This window comes from Thrips palmi, unplaced genomic scaffold (genome assembly GCF_012932325.1).
Source record: "Thrips palmi isolate BJ-2018 unplaced genomic scaffold, TpBJ-2018v1 HiC_scaffold_12, whole genome shotgun sequence".
Classification (NCBI taxonomy): domain Eukaryota; kingdom Metazoa; phylum Arthropoda; class Insecta; order Thysanoptera; family Thripidae; genus Thrips; species Thrips palmi.
Window position 1 is genome coordinate 11,789,895 of NW_023144623.1, and position 18,001 is coordinate 11,807,895.

An 18,001-nucleotide genomic window follows, 5' to 3' on the forward strand; every position below is an offset into this window, starting at 1 on the left:
AACCCGGCGGACTAGTCCTTATTAGATTACCCTTCCAGCGGCGCGGCAACACGGCGGCAGGGCGGGCGGACGGGACAGCGAGCCTTGGCCGCGCAGCACGGCGCAGCGCGCTATTTTTATCATTTTCGCTGTCCTCGCGCCAGTCGCGCAGGCCGCGCAGGCCAGGGCTGCTGCGCACGCCTTCCGGCACTCCCGACAGGGCAGCAATTAGGACGCCACGCGTCGCGCGTGTGTGTGTGTGTGTGTGTGTGTGTGTGTGTGTGTGTGTGTGTGTGTGTGTGTGCGCACGCTTAAGTTTGAGATCGAGCGCCAATGCATCCAAAGTCTCTCCAGTCTTCGAGCGCTGCACACACGCACGCGCGCACACACACACACACACACACACACACACACACACACACACACACACACACACACACACACACACATTACTCACTTCGCTTCAGTGTCGCGTCCACTTTCTTGACGAAACGTAAAGTGAGGGGTTATTTGGCCCGCTAACAACAACCGACAGGTAAGTACTCCAGTGCGACGCGCGTCAGTCGGCATGCGGCTCCGCGGTCATTCGGGGGAAATTGGGCGTTCTGGTGTCCCTTTTCGTTTGCGAGAGCGTGTCGTGTGTGTGTGTGTGTGTGTGTGTGTGTGTGTGTGTGTGTGTGTGTGTGTGTGTGTGTGACGGTTTGATGACCGCTCAGTGGCTGCGGTGAGCGAAGCCGAGGGATGCTTGAGTGCCTTATCGGGTCAGTATGCACACGGTATCCTGCCCTGCCCGCCCCTCCCCTCCCCGCCTCGCCATACGCCCCCGCAGCGCAATGGTAGAAAAAAATGTTCAGTGAAGAAAAAATCCGATTTTGGTGACAGTCGACGCAGAGGTACAAATCACAACAACGTCAACTTCGTCGCCTCAACATTTAAGGATACAGTATTCGATCGACCTAGAAGAGACGGCGCGCTTCAAAAACTCGAAATCGTCGTAAATTTGTAGCATTTGCCTTGCTTTTTGCCGGCCTTTACACGCTGCGATTCTTTCATTTACTTGGCGGGGAATTAAACGGACTCCGTTAAGAAGAAAGCGCGGCAGTGCCGCCACCACCACACACTCACTCATGAATAAGCTCGTATCGCTCTGGTTGCCGCGCTCCGTGTGTGTGTGTGTGTGTGTGTGTGTGTGTATGCGCGCGCGCGCGTGTGTGTGTGTGTGTGTGTGTGTGTGTGTGTGTGTGTGTGTGTGTGTGTTTGCGCCTGTGCGCACGCACCATGAGCATATCTCTGAAGGGATAGGCACAGCATCCTAAGTAGCATGTTAGACTGTCCGACAAGAGAATTGCAGTCATACTCACAGAGAGAGAGAAACGAGAGTCGGTGCGACGCCCATAGAAAATACATAGAAAATCAACAGTACAAAAAAAATTGAGGGTTAGCAAAAAAATTGGTTGGCAAAAATATATAAGTTAAAAATGATCCGTTTTAAAATGCGGCAACGGACGGTGGTGGCGAACAAGCCTAAAAGCGCGTCTGGCTCCTTGAAGGACCAAGGCGCCACACACAAGTCGTCCAGTCGCGCGAAGAGCGTGCAAGGGACGGCCGTGCAAGGGCGAGCCGGCTCGCCAACCTGGCGTCCTCCCCCTCCCCTCTCACTCGGTATCAATTTCTCATCCCGCGCATCCGCGGCGCGTGCCGCGTGCAGGCTAGGCAACCCGCGCGTCATCTCCCACGGTTTCACTGCGCGTGCTGCAACAGGTTGGCAGGCCTGGTTTCTCCGACGACATCGCCGGGCGGCGGCGCGGCGGCGCGTCGACCCTGGCTGGCGGTGCCTTTGCCTTTGCCTTGCCTTTGCCTCGCCGGCCGGCACGTCACCGCCAGGCCAGGCCACGCCACGCCACGCCACGCGCATTAGTGCGCATCAGCGCGATTAGCCATTCAAAGCACGCGCCGCGTGGCACAGGGGTGCCAACAGTTTCACTTTCAACTCCAGTTTTTCTTCCTTTTCGGGCCGCAAACGTTTTCCAGATGTTTCGTAGATCCTGACAATAATTTTGGTTTTTGCCGCGCCAATGTTTGAACCAATATTTATCGACTCCCCTCCTCCAAAGAAAAAAAAAAGACGTTTTCTAATTTTTATTTTGGTTATTTTTCCAGTTTGGATTTTTTTGCAAAGCGAGCGCAGGGAATTTTAAAGTGAGGCTCCGCACGCTGGCAGCAGTATACTCCGCCGCACGGCGACCCCGCTTGTCCGCACCGCACCTCAACCCACTGTACTCGCGACCCGCATGCAAGGAGGAGGCACGGCCACCTTGAACTTGTCCGAACCACCACACACACACACTGACAGGCAGCTCGTGTAAACGGATGCCTATCTCTCTCACAGTCGCAGTGGCTCACCTGCTTCACGGGGAGCCGGCCAGGGAACTCAGAGAGAGAGAGAGAGAGAGAGAGAGAGAGAGAGAGGCAAGGATTCGCCTCAACGAGCACGGGGCGTTGCCTCCTCCACCTTCTTAACAGCCGCGGCTGCTATTGCAAAGAGGGTAAGAAGGCACGGCTGTTCATAAAAATGACCTGGGAGGGAAAAAAAGAGGTTCCCAAGTCAGCCCCGGTGGGTGGTCCAAAATACCAGCATTTCCTTTTCTAGCCATCTCTAACTCAAACCTGTCAGGTGTTTCCCAACTTCAAGACACAGCGGGCGACGAGAGCCCTCTTCTGAGCCTACACGGTGCATTTGTGTTTAATCTAGCTCAGCGGTTCTCAACCTTTCTCGGCTCGCGACCCCAAATTTGTAGCCAAAAATTTCCGCGACCCCCAGGAAAAGTTTCGCGACCCCACGGGACCCCTCCTTTAGCATGCCACTGCGTCTGATCCGAGGCGGGCATTTTGCTCCCTCAACGGGCAATTGGTCTTTGGACCTTCCTTTAGCATGCCTCTGTTACGGAGTGCGATTATCAGTCTTAGTTTGGGAGCAGTATTGTCTCAAAGTTGGCCAAAACGCTCAGAAATGTCTTTAAAAAATCATGTTTTGGGTCGATTTTAAGCAGCCACTGCGTCTGATCCAAGGCGGGCATTTTGCTCCCTCAACGGGCAATTGGTCTTTGGACCTTCCTTTAGCATGCCTCTGTTACGGAATGCGATTATCAGTCTTAGTTTGGGAGCAGTATTGTCTCAAAGTTGGCCAAAACGCTCAGAAATGTCTTTAAAAAATCATGTTTTGGGTCGATTTTAAGCAGCCACTGCGTCTGATCCAAGGCGGGCATTTTGCTCCCTCAACGGGCAATTGGTCTTTGGACCTTCCTTTAGCATGCCTTTGTTACGGAGTGCGATTATCAGTCTTAGTTTGGGAGCAGTATTGTCTCAAAGTTGGCCAAAACGCTCAGAAATGTCTTTAAAAAAATCATGTTTTGGGTCGATTTTAAGCAGCCACTGCGTCTGATTCAAGGCGGGCATTTTGCTCCCTCAACGGGCAATTGTTCCTTGGACCTTCCTTTAGCATGCCTCTGTTACGGAATGCGATTATCAGTCTTAGTTTGGGAGCAGTATTGTCTCAAAGTTGACCAAAACAGGCACAACGATTTTTCAAAGACATTTCTGAGCGTTTCGGCCAACTTTGAGACAATACTGCTCCCAAACTAAGACTGATAATCACACTCCGTAACAAAGGCATGCTAAAAGAAGGTCCAAAGACCAATTGCCCGTTGAGGGAGCAAAATGCCCGCCTTGGATCAGACGCAGTGGCTGCTTAAAATCGACCCAAAACATGATTTTTTAAAGACATTTCTGAGCGTTTTGGCCAACTTTGAGACAATACTGCTCCCAAACTAAGACTGATAATCGCATTCCGTAACAGAGGCATGCTAAAGGAAGGTCCAAAGACCAATTGCCCGTTGAGGGAGCAAAATGCCCGCCTCGGATCAGACGCAGTGGCTGCTTAAAATCGACCCAAAACATGATTTTTTAAAGACATTTCTGAGCGTTTTGGCCAACTTTGAGACAATACTGCTCCCAAACTAAGACTGATAATCGCATTCCGTAACAGAGGCATGCTAAAGGAAGGTCCAAAGACCAATTGCCCGTTGAGGGAGCAAAATGCCCGCCTCGGATCAGACGCAGTGGCTGCTTAAAATCGACCCAAAACATGATTTTTTAAAGACATTTCTGAGCGTTTTGGCCAACTTTGAGACAATACTGCTCCCAAACTAAGACTGATAATCGCACTCCGTAACAAAGGCATGCTAAAGGAAGGTCCAAAGACCAATTGCCCGTTGAGGGAGCAAAATGCCCGCCTCGGATCAGACGCAGTGGCTGCTTAAAATCGGCCCAAAACACGACCCCAGCTACCTCGCCGCGACCCCTTAAAATTTTTTCGCGACCCTAAGGTTGAGAACCACTGATCTAGCTTGCAAAATTCGTTTTTTCAGCGAATGTGAAAATGAAATAGATCCTTTCAGTCGTAGCCGCGTGAAGAACAAAAGTAATCAAATATCCAGGAACCACTAGGACCGTACCTACTGGTTCTTGGCTTTTCGATAACTTTTGTTCCTCACCCGGTGACGACCGAAAAGGTCTATTCTCAAACTTTCTGCAAAATAAGGACCTAATAAAGTGATTGTCTAACCTCTAAAAAAACTCAATTTATTAAATAATGATTATGATTTTTTTTCCGCAAGTTACAGGTACCGTAAAACCGGCGACCCCGTGCACCCGAACCCGAGCGAGCGCGATATATAAGCTCTGATTCCGCGGCAACTCTACGCGCTGCGGCGCTGCAGCGCTGCAGCAGTATAATATGCACCGGCTGGATAACTAGCCTAACTGCTCGGAGCCTCGCGGTGGCTGCACCGCTGCACCGCTCCGCCTCGCCGTTTGGGGCCACACATGCGGCAGTAAAGCGCTCGCGGGTTCAACTCCCGGCCGAGGCTGCCGAGGCCGTTCGCGACGACGCCCTCTCGCAGCCAACTCTCTCATCCTTCTTGTTAAACTAAGCGAATTGCGGCTCGTCGGCGTCGTGCGTCGGCTAAGGTCGCAGGGAAACTGGTGCGCCTCGAGCCATTACGCCGCGCGTCCCTCGCACTCGCGTCCCGAAGGGCCGTGCGAGAGAGACAGCCACGACGCACTGTTCGGAATCACTATGAGCGTGGACAACCTTGCGTCCTTTCCGGGAAAATCACCGTACACATTCACACGCCGCTAGGCAAGCAAGCGTTCGACACTCGTCCAAACCGTTTAGAAAAAATCAAATTACCGGACTGGCGGCCGTTGCTTATCGTCCTATTTCATTCCCAGACGCCCTTTGTCCGTAATGGCCCCACCAATTAGCAGTGTAGGACCCTTCCCTGTCGGCCGGCCGGCCGAGGTCCGAGGTCTGAGGTCACCGGAGCGTTCAACTGACCTCAGAAAAAGCATCGGGGAAGGTACCCACCTCGGTACCCACCTCGGTACCCACGGCGTTGGGCAACGCGGACCAACGCGGAAGGGAAAGGGACTCCCAGTCGTCATCCCCAGGACCTAGGGTCCTTCACAACGAACGACCCTTCTAACAGCAACAAAACTTTGAAAAAAAAAACACCAAATAAAGTAAAGGTTGGTTCTTACTGGTATTTCTCAACGATTGGTTTTTCTTGCAGCTTGTACTCGCTGGATTTTTTTTCTTGTTTCCACACCTACCGGACATTCACCTTTACGCAGTCCGCACTGCCATCAAACGCGTCCTTACCGGAGCCTCTAGCAGTGACGCAACCCGCCTCATCCGAATCCGTCTTCGACGCCCAGCGTGACCACGCGCGGCCTCTCTCTCTCTCTCTCTCTCTCTCTCTCTCTCTCTCTCTCTCTCTCTCTCTCTCTCTCTCTCTCTCTCTCTCTCTCTCTCCCTCTCCCTCTCTCGGACGGCCATCACGGTGCTGGACCTGCCGATGACACAATGGAAGCAGGACGAGAAAGGCGAAGCCCAATCACACTGACCCCATGTGAAGATGGAGGAGAAGAAGAAGCTACGCCCTCGCAGTTAATGACGCTGCAACACTTGACGCATTTTGCCCCGTCCGCAAGACAATGCCTGGAGCGCCGCGGCGGCCTTCGACCACATGGCTAAGTGAGACAGCGCCACCTCGCGGCCAAACGGGGAACAAGTGTGTGTGTGTGTGTGTGTGTGTGTGTGTGTGTGTGTGTGTGTGTGTGTGACACAGGAGACAGTGCAGTGACACTCTGATCGATCCCCGTCGGACGCGATTACCACCAGAGTGAGGGGGCGGGGGCGTAGGGAGGGTGGGGTCGGCACTGAAGCGTGCACGTGAATCATCGGGGGAGGTTAGGTTGGCGGCGCCGCAGCGCGCTGAGGCATGCGTGGCCATCGGGCAGCCGTCGGGCAGCGGCGGGGCGGTCGTGTCGTTTCCCATGGAGGCGCCGCGACCGCGCTGCCAACCTCTGCCCGATTTTGAAAACGAAAATGAAACTGAGAATGACAACGAGAAAGGGATTGAGAATGAAAAAAATTACTGGAATAAAAATGAGGGGTGCTTTTTGGGAGCGCTCACCGGGTTTTTTTTTCGGGGTTCTTCCCTAGTTCATGTTGTTTTTTTTTACTTTTTTTTTTAGTTGAAGGTTTTATTTCAAGGTTTTTCCAAGTTTTTCTTTTTTAAGTTTTTTTTTTTTTCAAGTTTTTTTGTTGCAATCGTGTGTAGGCTGTAATCTCCGGAAATGATAAAACGCCCCGAAACCCGACCAAGAAGTGAAGACGTCCCCCTAAAAGCGTGGGGCCTAGCCCGGGCACCCCGCTGCACGCACACCAACCCCTCGGCCTCGCCACGCCACGCCACGCCAGTTTGACAACAACCCTCGCGGCGCTCTATGGCGCGACGACGACGACACCGAGGCCGTTCCCCAAACCATAAGACGCGCCTCCACTCGACACGCAAGCCCGCTTTTCCACTCAGCTCCAGAAACGCAGCGGAGCACGTGAGGTACACTCCCCTCCGAAAGTACACTGCAAGTACCGACGCAGTCACCGCGCTAAGGCAGCCAAAGCCTCTGCCTCCCGGCCGCGCAGACAAGCGCCAATTAATTCTTTCTCAGGCCCTCGCTAAAATATTCCTCCCCGCGAAAAAAAAACAAGAAGACTGGAAAAAAAAATATTTCAACGAGCGAAATAATAATCGCGCCGTCCTGAATCTTAATCGCAATGTTACCAGCCCGAAAGGCAATGAACCTCGCAGAGTTCGCTGGGCGCGTTCGCCACCGCCGGTAGCGCAAAGCAGAGCAGCGAGTACAGTGCGTTTGGAAAGTGTCCGGGGGTGCGCGGCCTCGGGTACACTGCGGGACAAAACAAACCCCTCGGCAGGCAGGCGAGCGGCGCATAGCAGCGCCCTAAGCAAACCTCCCTCTTTCTCTTCCTTTCTCCCATTGGCTCATCCCGACTACAAAAAGAGGAGCCTCCTCGGTCCTTGGCTTAATGAACAGGGCGTGACGCGGTGGTCAGCCGGTGTCCTGTGCCGATCCGGGCGGATCGCCTCCGTCATCATAATCACCACCATCGTGCACCAGCGTGCTGTGCACCGCGGCACCGCGCGACGACAGCCTGTGGGAACGAACGCCGATGGAGCCGAAAAGCCCTGGCCGCGCATTCAAAGCTCCCGCCGAGAAGATCCGCTCTCTCTCTCTCTCTCTCTCTCTCTCCTCTTCTCTCTCTCTCTCTCTCTCACCGCGGGTCCAGCGGCAAAGCGTCCGACTGGGTGAAAGGCGCAATGTGATGAAAAGAAGCTGAGAGCAGAGAGAGAAGAGAGAGAGAGAGAGAGAGAGAGAGAGAGAGAGAGAGAGAGAGAGAAAGAGAGAGAGAGAGAGAGGTGGGGGGACTAGGCAATTAAAATCTCGCCCAGCTTCTCAGTTTTATCAGCGCAATGCTGCGCGGCACACCGCGAGTCGGTCCCCATAAATTGGCCGCTTCCTTGCAATACAGGATGGCCCCGCAAATCACAGCAATTCGTGAGTTTCCCCCATCCCCTCCCCCCTTCTCTCTCTCTCTTCCCGGCAACACCGCGCTAATGAATCGGTCAAAACGTCCGCCTGTCGAAATCCCGACCAATCGGCGCGCGAGGGGTTCCAAAGCCCGTCGTCAAAGCCCCGGCGAGGAGGAGAGGAGACCCAAACGCGGGTGGAAGCCGAGCAGACGAATCCAGCCCGATTCGTCGGAGATGATGTCATTGTGGTTAGGCCAGGGCTTGTAAAAGCGCGGCAAACCGCATACAAGGGGAATCTAACTCTGCAGCTTCTACTTTATTACATCGAGACCAATACAATCAGCGTAGATTAGCGTCGTGGGTTCAATTTTGAGTTTGTTGTTGTAGGCGCGGAGCGACAAAGGCGCTGGGATTAACCCCCGGCAGAGCTTGCGGGTGAAAGCCTTCATCGCCAGGACGACGGCGTCGACTACAGAGCGGACAGAGCGCGGGGGCGGAGCGGGCCGAGCGCGCTTTTCTTGTCTCCGTTGTCACGGTGGCGGCACTCGCCAATCCAAACAGTCCGGCCGTCTGTCTCTCTCGCACCCTTGCGGCCCTTGCGGGACGCCCCACGAGTGCGAGAGAGACAGAGCGACCAATGGCATCAGGACTCAATGTGATCGGGGGAGGTCACTGCTCATTCATTGTTGTTGTTGTTGTTGTTGTTGTTGTTGTTGTTGTTGTTGTTGACCGCAGCACGACGCTGCCCTGATTAATGCTCGGTGTTGGCGACATTTCATTTCATTTCACCCCGGAGGATGGATGGCGAGCTATCGGGACGTGAGACGGTGACCGACTGGCGTCGTGTCCGTCTGGCCAGCGGCACGGCACGGCAGCGAGAGGCTTCTCAAGCAGAGCGAAAGCAGAGCGCGCGCATATTCAAATCCAAATCATCACAGCCGCCGGTTGAAATCGAAAGGGACCCGGACGAAAATTTAGAGCGCCACCAAAACGACTAAAGTTGTTTTGAGCAAAAAAAAGACTTGGAATTTTAAGAGGAAATCATTGTGAATTTCGATGTACAAATCAAGTGAATTTCAGTAGAATTTCGATGAATTTCGGGCAAAACTACTGAATTTTGAGAAGAATTTCGATTTATTTTGATGAATTACAGTAAACTTCAAATTGTTGGTAAATTTTGGTGTATAAATTTGTTGTTTTCCCTTGAGAAATACCATGAACCCAATGTTTTGAATCGGAAGACTACCAGACACCCCGTAAAACAATGAAATTGTGAAAGACGCGTTACTACGCTTGGACGGTTTAAAAAAAAATAATTTTACAATGCACAATAAAGATAAAGACAAACGTTTATCCAGAACTTTAATTATTACAATGCCGAAAAGAAAGTGCGACGCGTCATGTCGCACGCGTTGACGGCTTTTGTTTTCATCCGGCCTGACGCCACAAAGGGAGCGCCGGCCCCCGTTTTCCCGCGGCCAGTCTGTCTGTCTCTCTCGCACTCGTGGGGCGTCCCGTGAGGGTGCGAGAGGGACAGCGCGACGAGCCTCGCTCATTCATTTGGGGGCGGGGCGCGTCACCAACAAGCCGCGACGAGTTTCCAACAAAAACAACGCTTTTTAAAAAAAAATTGCCGCCGCCCGCCAAACTCGATTATTTTAAATTCGACGCACAACTCATTCGCGTATTAAAAATGACTGGTGATAATAAAGGTTTCCTCGTCAAAGTTGCGTAGAAAGTTTCAAAATGGAGTCATTTGCGGTAAAAACTCGCGTTGCGTCACCAGAACTATTTTCTTGATAAAGACGAATCCTCCTTCTAATACGCCACCGGATTTCCCTCCCATTCCCCCAACGCGCCTCCCCCGGCGCTACTCGGAAAAGAGATCCAACAGCAACAAAAAAATACCCGCGACACTACTCCACTAACTAAACAAGGAAAAAACTGCCGGTAAGAGAGAGAGGGAAGGCGAGGCTTACGAGGAAAACCCTCAAAAAATCAAAACGAGCGCCACAGCCATAGCGACTGCGGGCGGATAAAAGTAATCCCGCTCTCATCACGTTCAGTGCGGCCCGGTACGGCCCACAGTGGGCCAGAAGACCGGTGGACGCGTTTTGAGCTCCAGAGTCTCTAAACGGGACTCGAACCGAACGTGTGACCCCACCAATGGACTGCTCTTCGAACGAGGAATCCATTGGTGGGGTCACACGTTCGGTTCGAGTCCTGTTTAGTGACTCTGGAGCTCAAAACGCGTCTAGAGTATTGTCCGCCTCGGTCTTCTGGCCCACCGTGCGGCCCCCGCCTCGCAGCCTCCTGCCCAGACCTAGATGGTGACGTGACAGATGGGGGAGAGCGGCATCTGCAGTCGCCTGATGAGCTCCGCGGCGAATCACGGCGCCGTCGATGGATCGATAGATCGAAGGAGGGGTCGATCATGATTTGTCAAAACTGTGCGCGCCGCGCCCGTTTGGCAGACACGCCGCGGCATGGCCAATCCCCGACAGCTTGTCGATCAAACGAATGCGTATGTGGGGCAGAGAGACGGACCAACGGACAGACGAACAGACAGACAGACAGACAGACAGACAGACAGACAGATAGAACAGACTCCTCTGACGTATCGAGCAGGGCGGACCAAAATAAAGAGACGAGGCACTTGGAGAGGTGAAATATGAGGGTCTGCATTCTGACACGGCCTGACTGGCTGCTCGTCTCATTAAAGCAGGTAATTATAATTAATCCTCGCGCAACTGAAAACTAGCTCCCATTTCCAATACGGAGAGTGCCCAGGAGTGACCCCGCGCCACGCCCGACCGCAGCGCGTCCCGGTGCGGTCAGGCACTACATTGGAAAAAAAAGTGCGTGGCTACTGGGATTCGAACCCGGAGCGCGCGCGGGAAACAGGGCGTAGGTACAAATGAAACAGAAGAAATGATAAAAAATAAATAAAGAAGTCTACAATTGCAAATCAATTGACCTCAAATGGGAGAGGAGGATCCAGGCCGGGAGAAAGGGGTGAGAAGAGGGCCGGAAATCGGGCGTCTAGTCGACAGACAGACAGGCAGACGGGCAGGCAGAGCCTCGCTTTGCGCGGAGTCATGGCGGTTCCCAAAATTAAAAAGTCGGCAAGTAAATGGATGGCGCGCGCGCCAAGGCTCGTCATTAGGGTCTTCTTCTCTCCTGATTGATTGAATTAATAAACAAAACGGGGGCGGCGTCAAAAGGGGCCGACCCAGAAACGGTGTTGTTGTTGTGAACGGTGCAGTGCGATCGACGAAGGAAATGAGGGACGGCGGAGCACTGCCAAGGCGAAGCCAAGGCGACATCGAGACAACGGTGCGTCCCAATCAGGGGCCCGCAATTACCGGACGAACAGACGGACAGACAGGCAGACAGACAGGCAGACAGGCAGGCAGGCCAGGCAGACGGCGCAACGGCACCACAGACTGCAACAGGACGTCATGCACGCGGCACATTTCGCACGGAATAGGCCGGAAAATGACAAAACATTCCGCGAGGCGCACCGGGCACACCGAGAAGGAGAAGATTGGAACAGCTGGCGCGCGCGCGCGCGTGTGTGTGTGTGTGTGTGTGTGTGTGTGTGTGTGTGTGTGTGTGTGTGTGTGTGTCACCCCCACCACCCCTTTCGGCGGTGTGTGCTCCCAGTGCTCCCACGGCAACGCGCGGCTTCGCCCCTCCCCTCCCCCTCCCCCTCCCCAGCCACGCATGACTCGCGTATACACCTTGCGGGCGGCCGGGCCGGGCCGGCCGCCGCCCCCTCTAAGCGGCCGGTGGCTGCCCCGCGCTGCCCCGCGCTGCCCCGCGCTGCCCCGCGCTGCCCCGCGCTGCTCACTGCTCCGGTTGACGTCCGCCGGAAGTTGGCTCTCCGGCTTTGGCTCCGGTAGACTCCGGCAGGCAGGTCGCGCCGCCGGCCGGGTTGCCAGCCGGGCTGCCGGCAGGTCGGCGTCGTTCCGGCGGGGAGGCGTCGTCGACTTCCCCGACGCGCCTCTCGCCGCCTCGCCACTGCTGCCTGCTACGGGAAGGACGCCGCCGCCGGCGGCGCACAGACGCCAAAACTCTAGACGCGTTTTGAGCTCCAGAGTCGCTAAGCAGGACTCGAACCGAACGTGTGACCCCACCAATGGATTGCCCTCCGAACGAGGAATCCATTGGTGGGATCACACGTTCGGTTCGCGTCCCTTAGCGACTCTGGAGCTCAAAACGCGTCCGGGATTTTGACCGCCTCCACCGGTCTGGCCCACTGTGCGTGCCCGCCTCCTTAGCGACGACGTCGGCGAGGTTGATGAGCGCGGACGGCCCGAATGACCCAGGGCGACGCGCGATGCGTGCTTTGACGCCTTTCCCCGCGATCACGCCGCGGGCATCACGCCTCGGGCGCCGCTGCAGTCACATCAACGCGGCACCGCGTGTCTCCGTGATGGCCGCTAGTTTATAACACCACCGTACCGTACCGCGGTACCGCACCGCCTGCCACGCCACTGCCACGCCACTGCCACGGCAACGCCTCGCCTCGGCCGTACCGCACCGCGTCAACGTCATCATCAGGCGGACTGCGGACTGGTTCCGAGAGTCGTTCTCGTCGCTCTGTCTCTCTCGCACTCGTGAGGCGTTCCGTATGGGTGCCACAGAGACAGAGCGACTGTCGCTGGCCGTCGAGACGAACCGACGAGGCGCACAGACACACTCACACACGCAGACAGACAGACCGACAGACAGACACACAGACACACAGACACACAGACAGACAAACGGACAAATTCAAATTTTCGGCAATTTCCGCTATTGTTTGCACACGGGCTCCCCTACAGTGCTGCGACGAGATGAAGAAACAGGTGCCGGACTGCTTTGGACGGACCTGGGAGCAGAGCAGTGCAGCGGCGGCAGCAGTAGGTGGGACCTAGTCAAAGGAGCCGGCCAAGCGAAGTAGGGGAGGGGAGGGGAGGGGAGGGGAGGGGGGGGAGGGGAGGGGTGGTCGGCCGGATTCACGCTCAAGGCACACGCCGCAACGCCGCGTCTCGCTGGCCGACGGCGGTACACACACACACACTCACACGCGCAGTCACACAGACACACACGCACACGTACACACTCACACACAGAAGCCCAGGCGAAGACGGGCGCGAAATAGAGCGCGATTTTGGAGATGCTCATCTGGGCGTTGCTCCAAACAAAGAGCTTGGCCGGGGTGGCGCGCGCGGACGGCGCCGACGACGACGAGGGCATTTCCCGCCAAAACGGACGAAAACCAAGTCCTGGAAAGTCATCGGGCAGACGACAAAAAAACGGCACTGGAGAGGCTCCTGCGCGCGCGGCGGTCCCGGCGGCGGTGTCGTCCCGGCGGGCGGCGCGGTAGAAAGTGATTCGAAAAAGACCGCGAAAGGAAATCAAATTTCCGCGGGATCCTCCCGTTTCCGGCGAGGCGGCGGTCGCGGGGAAGAATCGCGACGCGCCACTGTAGGGACTGCGACGCCCGGCGGCCCGGCGACGCCGCAGCAGCGGGATAGTGTGTTGCCCGAAACGGTTGCAGGGCCGCCGGGGCCGCCGGGACCGCCAGGGCCAACAAGCGGCCAAGTCGGGGCGTTTTCCAGTGGCGCTACGCCGTTTTCGCGGCGGGGCGTTTGAAAAGGCGGACCGCGCCCGACGTCGCCGCCTCGACGCCTCGACCGGGTCGTGCTGTCTCTCTCGCACCTCCACGGGACGCCCCATGAGTGCGAGAGAGACAGAGTGACGAAGACGACTCTCAGTGTGCCCTAAAGGCCCCGGCGGCCGAAACCGCACTCGGCTTCACCGTTGCACGCGGCTACGCGGCTACGCGGCTACGCGGCGCGCGCGGTGTGAGTCGGTCCCCAAACACAGCCACGCCGCAGCTAAACCGATAGCCCGAAAAGGCTCAAGGGAGAATAGAAAAAAAAAATCTCTCCTCGCGAAACCCGCTGCCTGCCTGGCTTCCACAGGACCTTCATTACCTTTCTTGCAACAGCGACGAGTTTCCAGTGTGGTGGGTGGTTAGTGTAGGTAACTGCGTGCGCGCGCATCGCTATCCTCTGATGGAAATTGCAAAATGCGGGAAGAGGGTGGACCTGCTGTCATCCATACGACAGCCGAGGATCTTCATTAAACGCGAAAAGAAAAGAGAAAATTTTTTTAAGGACACAGTTTTTGCTATTCCACCGCAGACGGTTCAGGCGTGTCTTACTTGTGCGATCTTCACTCGGGTATTTTCAAACAATGGCGCCGAAACGTTATCCAACGACTTTACAAGCCACGATTTTAAAGCGCAAGACGCACACACTCACACGCGCGCGCTCACACATACACATACACACACACACACTGACAGCCCGGGCCGCTCACAAAGATTCCGACAAATAATGGCTTGTCTAGTCACTGAAGTCCTCCCTTTCCGATGCTGCCGGAAGATAATCCGGTGCCGACGGACATTCCGCGCGGCAGATGCAATCAACGGCACTGTTCCGCCGCGTCGCCGCGTCGTCTCACCTCGAGGAAGCGATGTAGAGTAATCCACTTTGAGCAGCTCGGCGGCGTTATCCTGGCCGGTATCCACGAGAGCCTCGTGTCGGAGAGAGAACGCCGGGCGGAGAGAGAAACGCTCGTCACTTCCACGGGCACACTCACACACTGGTTGAGACACACACACGCACGCACGCACGAGGATGACAAGTTTGTTGTCACTCGGCAGGCACACTGTCACTCGGTCACTTGCACGTGCCACGCGGTTGTTGTGGCGGACGCGGCGAGAACGGTCGTCTGGACGCGACACGGCGCGGACGGCACGGCGCGGAGGTCCCTTCGCTTCGCACGGCAGCGCGCGACTGAGGGAGGCGGGCGAGGCGGCGCGGCGAGAGGCGAGGGAGAGGGAAGCGCTCCGACCGGCGGCGTCGCGCCTCCAGCGCCGGGGAGGGGGGGGGGGCGACGCGTGGCGCGGCGACCGGCGGGGAGGGGGCGGCGCGGCGCATTTGACACAGCCGTCAAATCGGATGAATGAACCATAGTCTCGTGCCTGCGTCGTTTAGCTCCGCTTATTTTTCGACCCACCTGATTGCGGGCCGGGCCGACCGATCGGCGGCAGACTGACAAAACACGCCACTGTAAAACTTAGTCCAGCTCCGAAACCTGGGCTTCCATTCGACACTTTATTGCAGCTTGACTAATATATTATTTACAAATCTTAAAAGCATCTTTTCCGTCAGCAGTCGAATTTCTTGATGTCGCTGCACGTACAGGCCAAGACGGTGACGTTCGTGCCAGCAGTGGCGCCCTGCTCGACGCTCGTGGGGCTCTCGAACTGCACCAGGATCACGATGTAGGTGACGATGGTGCCCGCCACCTGCTCGTCAACAGATAGTTACAACCAAAAAAATGGAGGAGACCAGAAATCCACAGACTTTGTCTAGGTTCAGTTAAGTCTTACCGTGAGCATGAAAGAACGGTCGATGGAAAAGAAGTTGCATCCGGACAGCGCGATCGAGTCCGTGTTGACCTGCATGAGGAAGCGCTGCACCTGCAACGGACTCCCATTCAGTGGCGATACTCCGCGCTCGAGGCGATGGCGGGGGTATAGACGGTGCCATCGATAGCCCGACACGCGAGCGTCGTTTGCCCGTGCACGGCGTGCACAGCCAAACAGCGCGCCAACCCAAACAGCTTTGTGTTCACCTCGCGGCAGAAGCTGGTCGTGGGCACGCAGAACAGCGTGGACCGGGGCTTCTGGCTCTCCTGGTAGACGTCGGCGGCGATCAGGGCCATCACGCAGGTCCGGCCGATCAGGTAGACGAGCGAGTAGAAGAAGTAGACGTCGTGCAGGTGCGTGGTGCGCGGCGGCCTGGGAGAAACCAGTGCAGGCTAAAGCAGCGGTTCCCAAAAATCGTGTTTTGGACCGACTTTCAGCATCCACTGCGTCTGATCCGAGGCGGTATTTCGTCCTCCCTCAACGTGCAATCGGTCTTTGGACCTTCCTTTAGCATGCCTTTGTTACGGAGTGCGATTATCTGCCTAAGTTTGGGAGCAGTAATGCAGCAAAGTTGTTCCCGCCAGTGCTCGGCGTGTGCGCCAGCTGGGAAACGCCAGCCGCGACCCCAGGCAACCCCAGCCACCTCGCCGTGACCCCTCAAATTTTTTCGCGACCCCAAGGTTGGGAACCGCTGGGCTAAAGGGCAGCGCAGCCAAAACAATTTAATTTATCGTTCCCAAAGAACGGAAGAGCGGAAGAGCACTGCACCTTTTGGTGACCACCAGCAGCTGCAGGCAAATGAAGTACAAGTTGGAAGCGTAGGAGATGAGGACCACGGGCCCGACGTAATCGTTGGTGATCCTGGTGAGCATGGACAAGGCGTTGTACACCTCCCTCTTCTGCCGCCAAAACTCCTCGTGCCTGATCTGGAATCGGAGTCAGGGTACCGGAGAGCAACCCAGGGAAGATTATCGATGGCTTGGTGGCAACTCCGAACTGATATTCGCAAAATTATTATCGATAATTAAGTTCCGATTCTTCGAAAGTAGACTCACCTTGCCCTTGCTCCTCTCCATGGCCCGGTTCAGCTGGCGGAAGTAGGCGCCGATGCCCATGGACACGAGGATGATGAAGAGGTCGGAGAAGTTCCAGATGAACGTCGTGATGACTTGCAGCGTGAACAGGAAAATGGCACGCGGGAACGAGAACCTGAACGTGGTGAACGTCTGCAAAAGGGGTCGAAAAGTTGCAGAGAAAATGACGGTTAACAGGCACAGCAACGGCCAAAGAAGAATGTGGCGCACTTTCTGATACTTGGTGAGAAAATACGCCTCGATGAGCAGAGGGGTGCCTCCGCGGTCCAAGCACGGCCAGACGTACGACACCGTGCTGACGATGGACAGCACGTGCTCAACTTTGGGAATAAATTGGAAACGGGATTTAGAAAACAACTTTCAACGAGCGTCACTGAGATTTGGGCGTTGTCTTACGAAGAGCCAGGACGAGCACCACGAAGGTCATGGTCTTCATCTGCGCGACGAGGCGCGACGGCTCGCCGTTGTAGGACGTCATGAAGCGCTCCAGCTTGCACCACGTGGCCAGAGTGTCCCTCCAGGACACACTCATCCGCAGGAATACCAGCGAGGTGGCCAGGGACGTCGAGTAGAACATGACGTTCACTGCACAAGACGTTTCAAGCCGTTGAAAAAAAAAGTAATTTCAAAAGCCTGCGTAAAGCTGTCGTACCGGAAGTGAAGAACGTGACGCCCGTCTCCGCCATGCGCATGAGCGAGAGCACGGCCTCCCCGAAGGAGCCCAGGATGATGATCAGCGAGTAGGCGACGCGCAGCGACCGCCACCGGAACACCGCCTCGTTGTCGTCCGAGGACTTGGCCACAGGGAGCAGCCCGAAGCCCTGCGGCGAGACATTTTATTTTGCGAAAACCGCCGCCGCCGCGCTGGGTTTCGAAGCCACACCCACCTCGGCCAGCAGGGCCGCGGGCCGCAGTCCGCGCAGGAAGGTGCTGGTGCCCGTGGTGTGGGGGACGCTTCCGGACGCCGAGGACGCCGACGACGTGACGGTCCACACGGCGCCCTGCTTGCCGCCAGCGCCGCCGAGGGACGGCCGTCGGAGAGGTCGCGAGGGCGTCGCCGGGGCCACCGCCATCACCTGTCGGGGTGCATGTCAGCATTGCCAGCATTGGCGGCGTAGGCGGCGTTAACCGAGACGCCGATTGGCCGGACGAGCGTCGGCCGGGAAGCGCCGCGCTACCGTCAATACCGACCCCTCCACTCCAGCAGTGTCGCTCTGTCTCTCTAGCACCCCCATCACGTCCCATTAGTGCGAGAGAGACAGAGCGACACTATTCGCAATCAGTCTGCTGTCGTGCGGCATAGTGGGACGGCAGTGCAAGGTCGCGCCCTTACCGGCATCACACCCTCGCACGCACGCCCCCCCCCCCACACACACACACAAAACAAACAGGCACGCACGCGCGGGAGGGAAGCAAAGTAAATATTCGCAGTAAAGTTCCAGATCGTTGGGCCCGTTGTGTGCTCTCAATCGCCAGTG

At 56.2% G+C, this 18,001-nt stretch overlaps 2 protein-coding genes across 2 annotated transcripts in view; both read right to left on the minus strand.

Moving 5' to 3' along the window:
• The window catches only part of LOC117639869 (protocadherin-like wing polarity protein stan), an 82,782-nt gene extending 68,005 nt beyond the window's left edge, over window positions 1-14,777 (minus strand). The window contains exon 1 of the mRNA XM_034375815.1: window positions 14,457-14,777. The gene's annotated coding sequence lies outside the window, so the exon portion shown is untranslated. The remainder of the gene's footprint in view (window positions 1-14,456) is intronic.
• A 345-nt stretch (window positions 14,778-15,122) lies between these two features.
• LOC117639870 (gustatory receptor for sugar taste 64f-like) lies at window positions 15,123-17,596 on the minus strand. The gene is made up of 9 exons (XM_034375816.1): window positions 17,411-17,596; window positions 17,176-17,344; window positions 16,920-17,108; window positions 16,734-16,843; window positions 16,485-16,655; window positions 16,198-16,355; window positions 15,636-15,801; window positions 15,391-15,480; window positions 15,123-15,306 (listed from the first exon to the last, which is right to left on the minus strand). Exons 1-9 carry the CDS (start codon window positions 17,594-17,596, stop codon window positions 15,166-15,168), a joined length of 1,380 nt encoding a protein of 459 aa, XP_034231707.1. The 3' UTR covers window positions 15,123-15,165.
• Between the last annotated feature and the right edge of the window lie 405 nt (window positions 17,597-18,001).

Bases quoted from the DNA above. Each gene is read 5' to 3' on its own strand.
- LOC117639870 (XM_034375816.1), bottom strand. From the start codon at position 17,596: ATGGCGGTGGCCCCGGCGACGCCCTCGCGACCTCTCCGACGGCCGTCC. The intron at 16,844-16,919 runs GTAAGACAACGC...TTATTCCCAAAG, and splicing joins GGTGCTCGTCCTGGCTCTTC to TTGAGCACGTGCTGTCCATC. The intron at 15,307-15,390 runs GTAAGACTTAAC...GTTGACGAGCAG, and splicing joins ACCGTTCTTTCATGCTCACG to GTGGCGGGCACCATCGTCAC.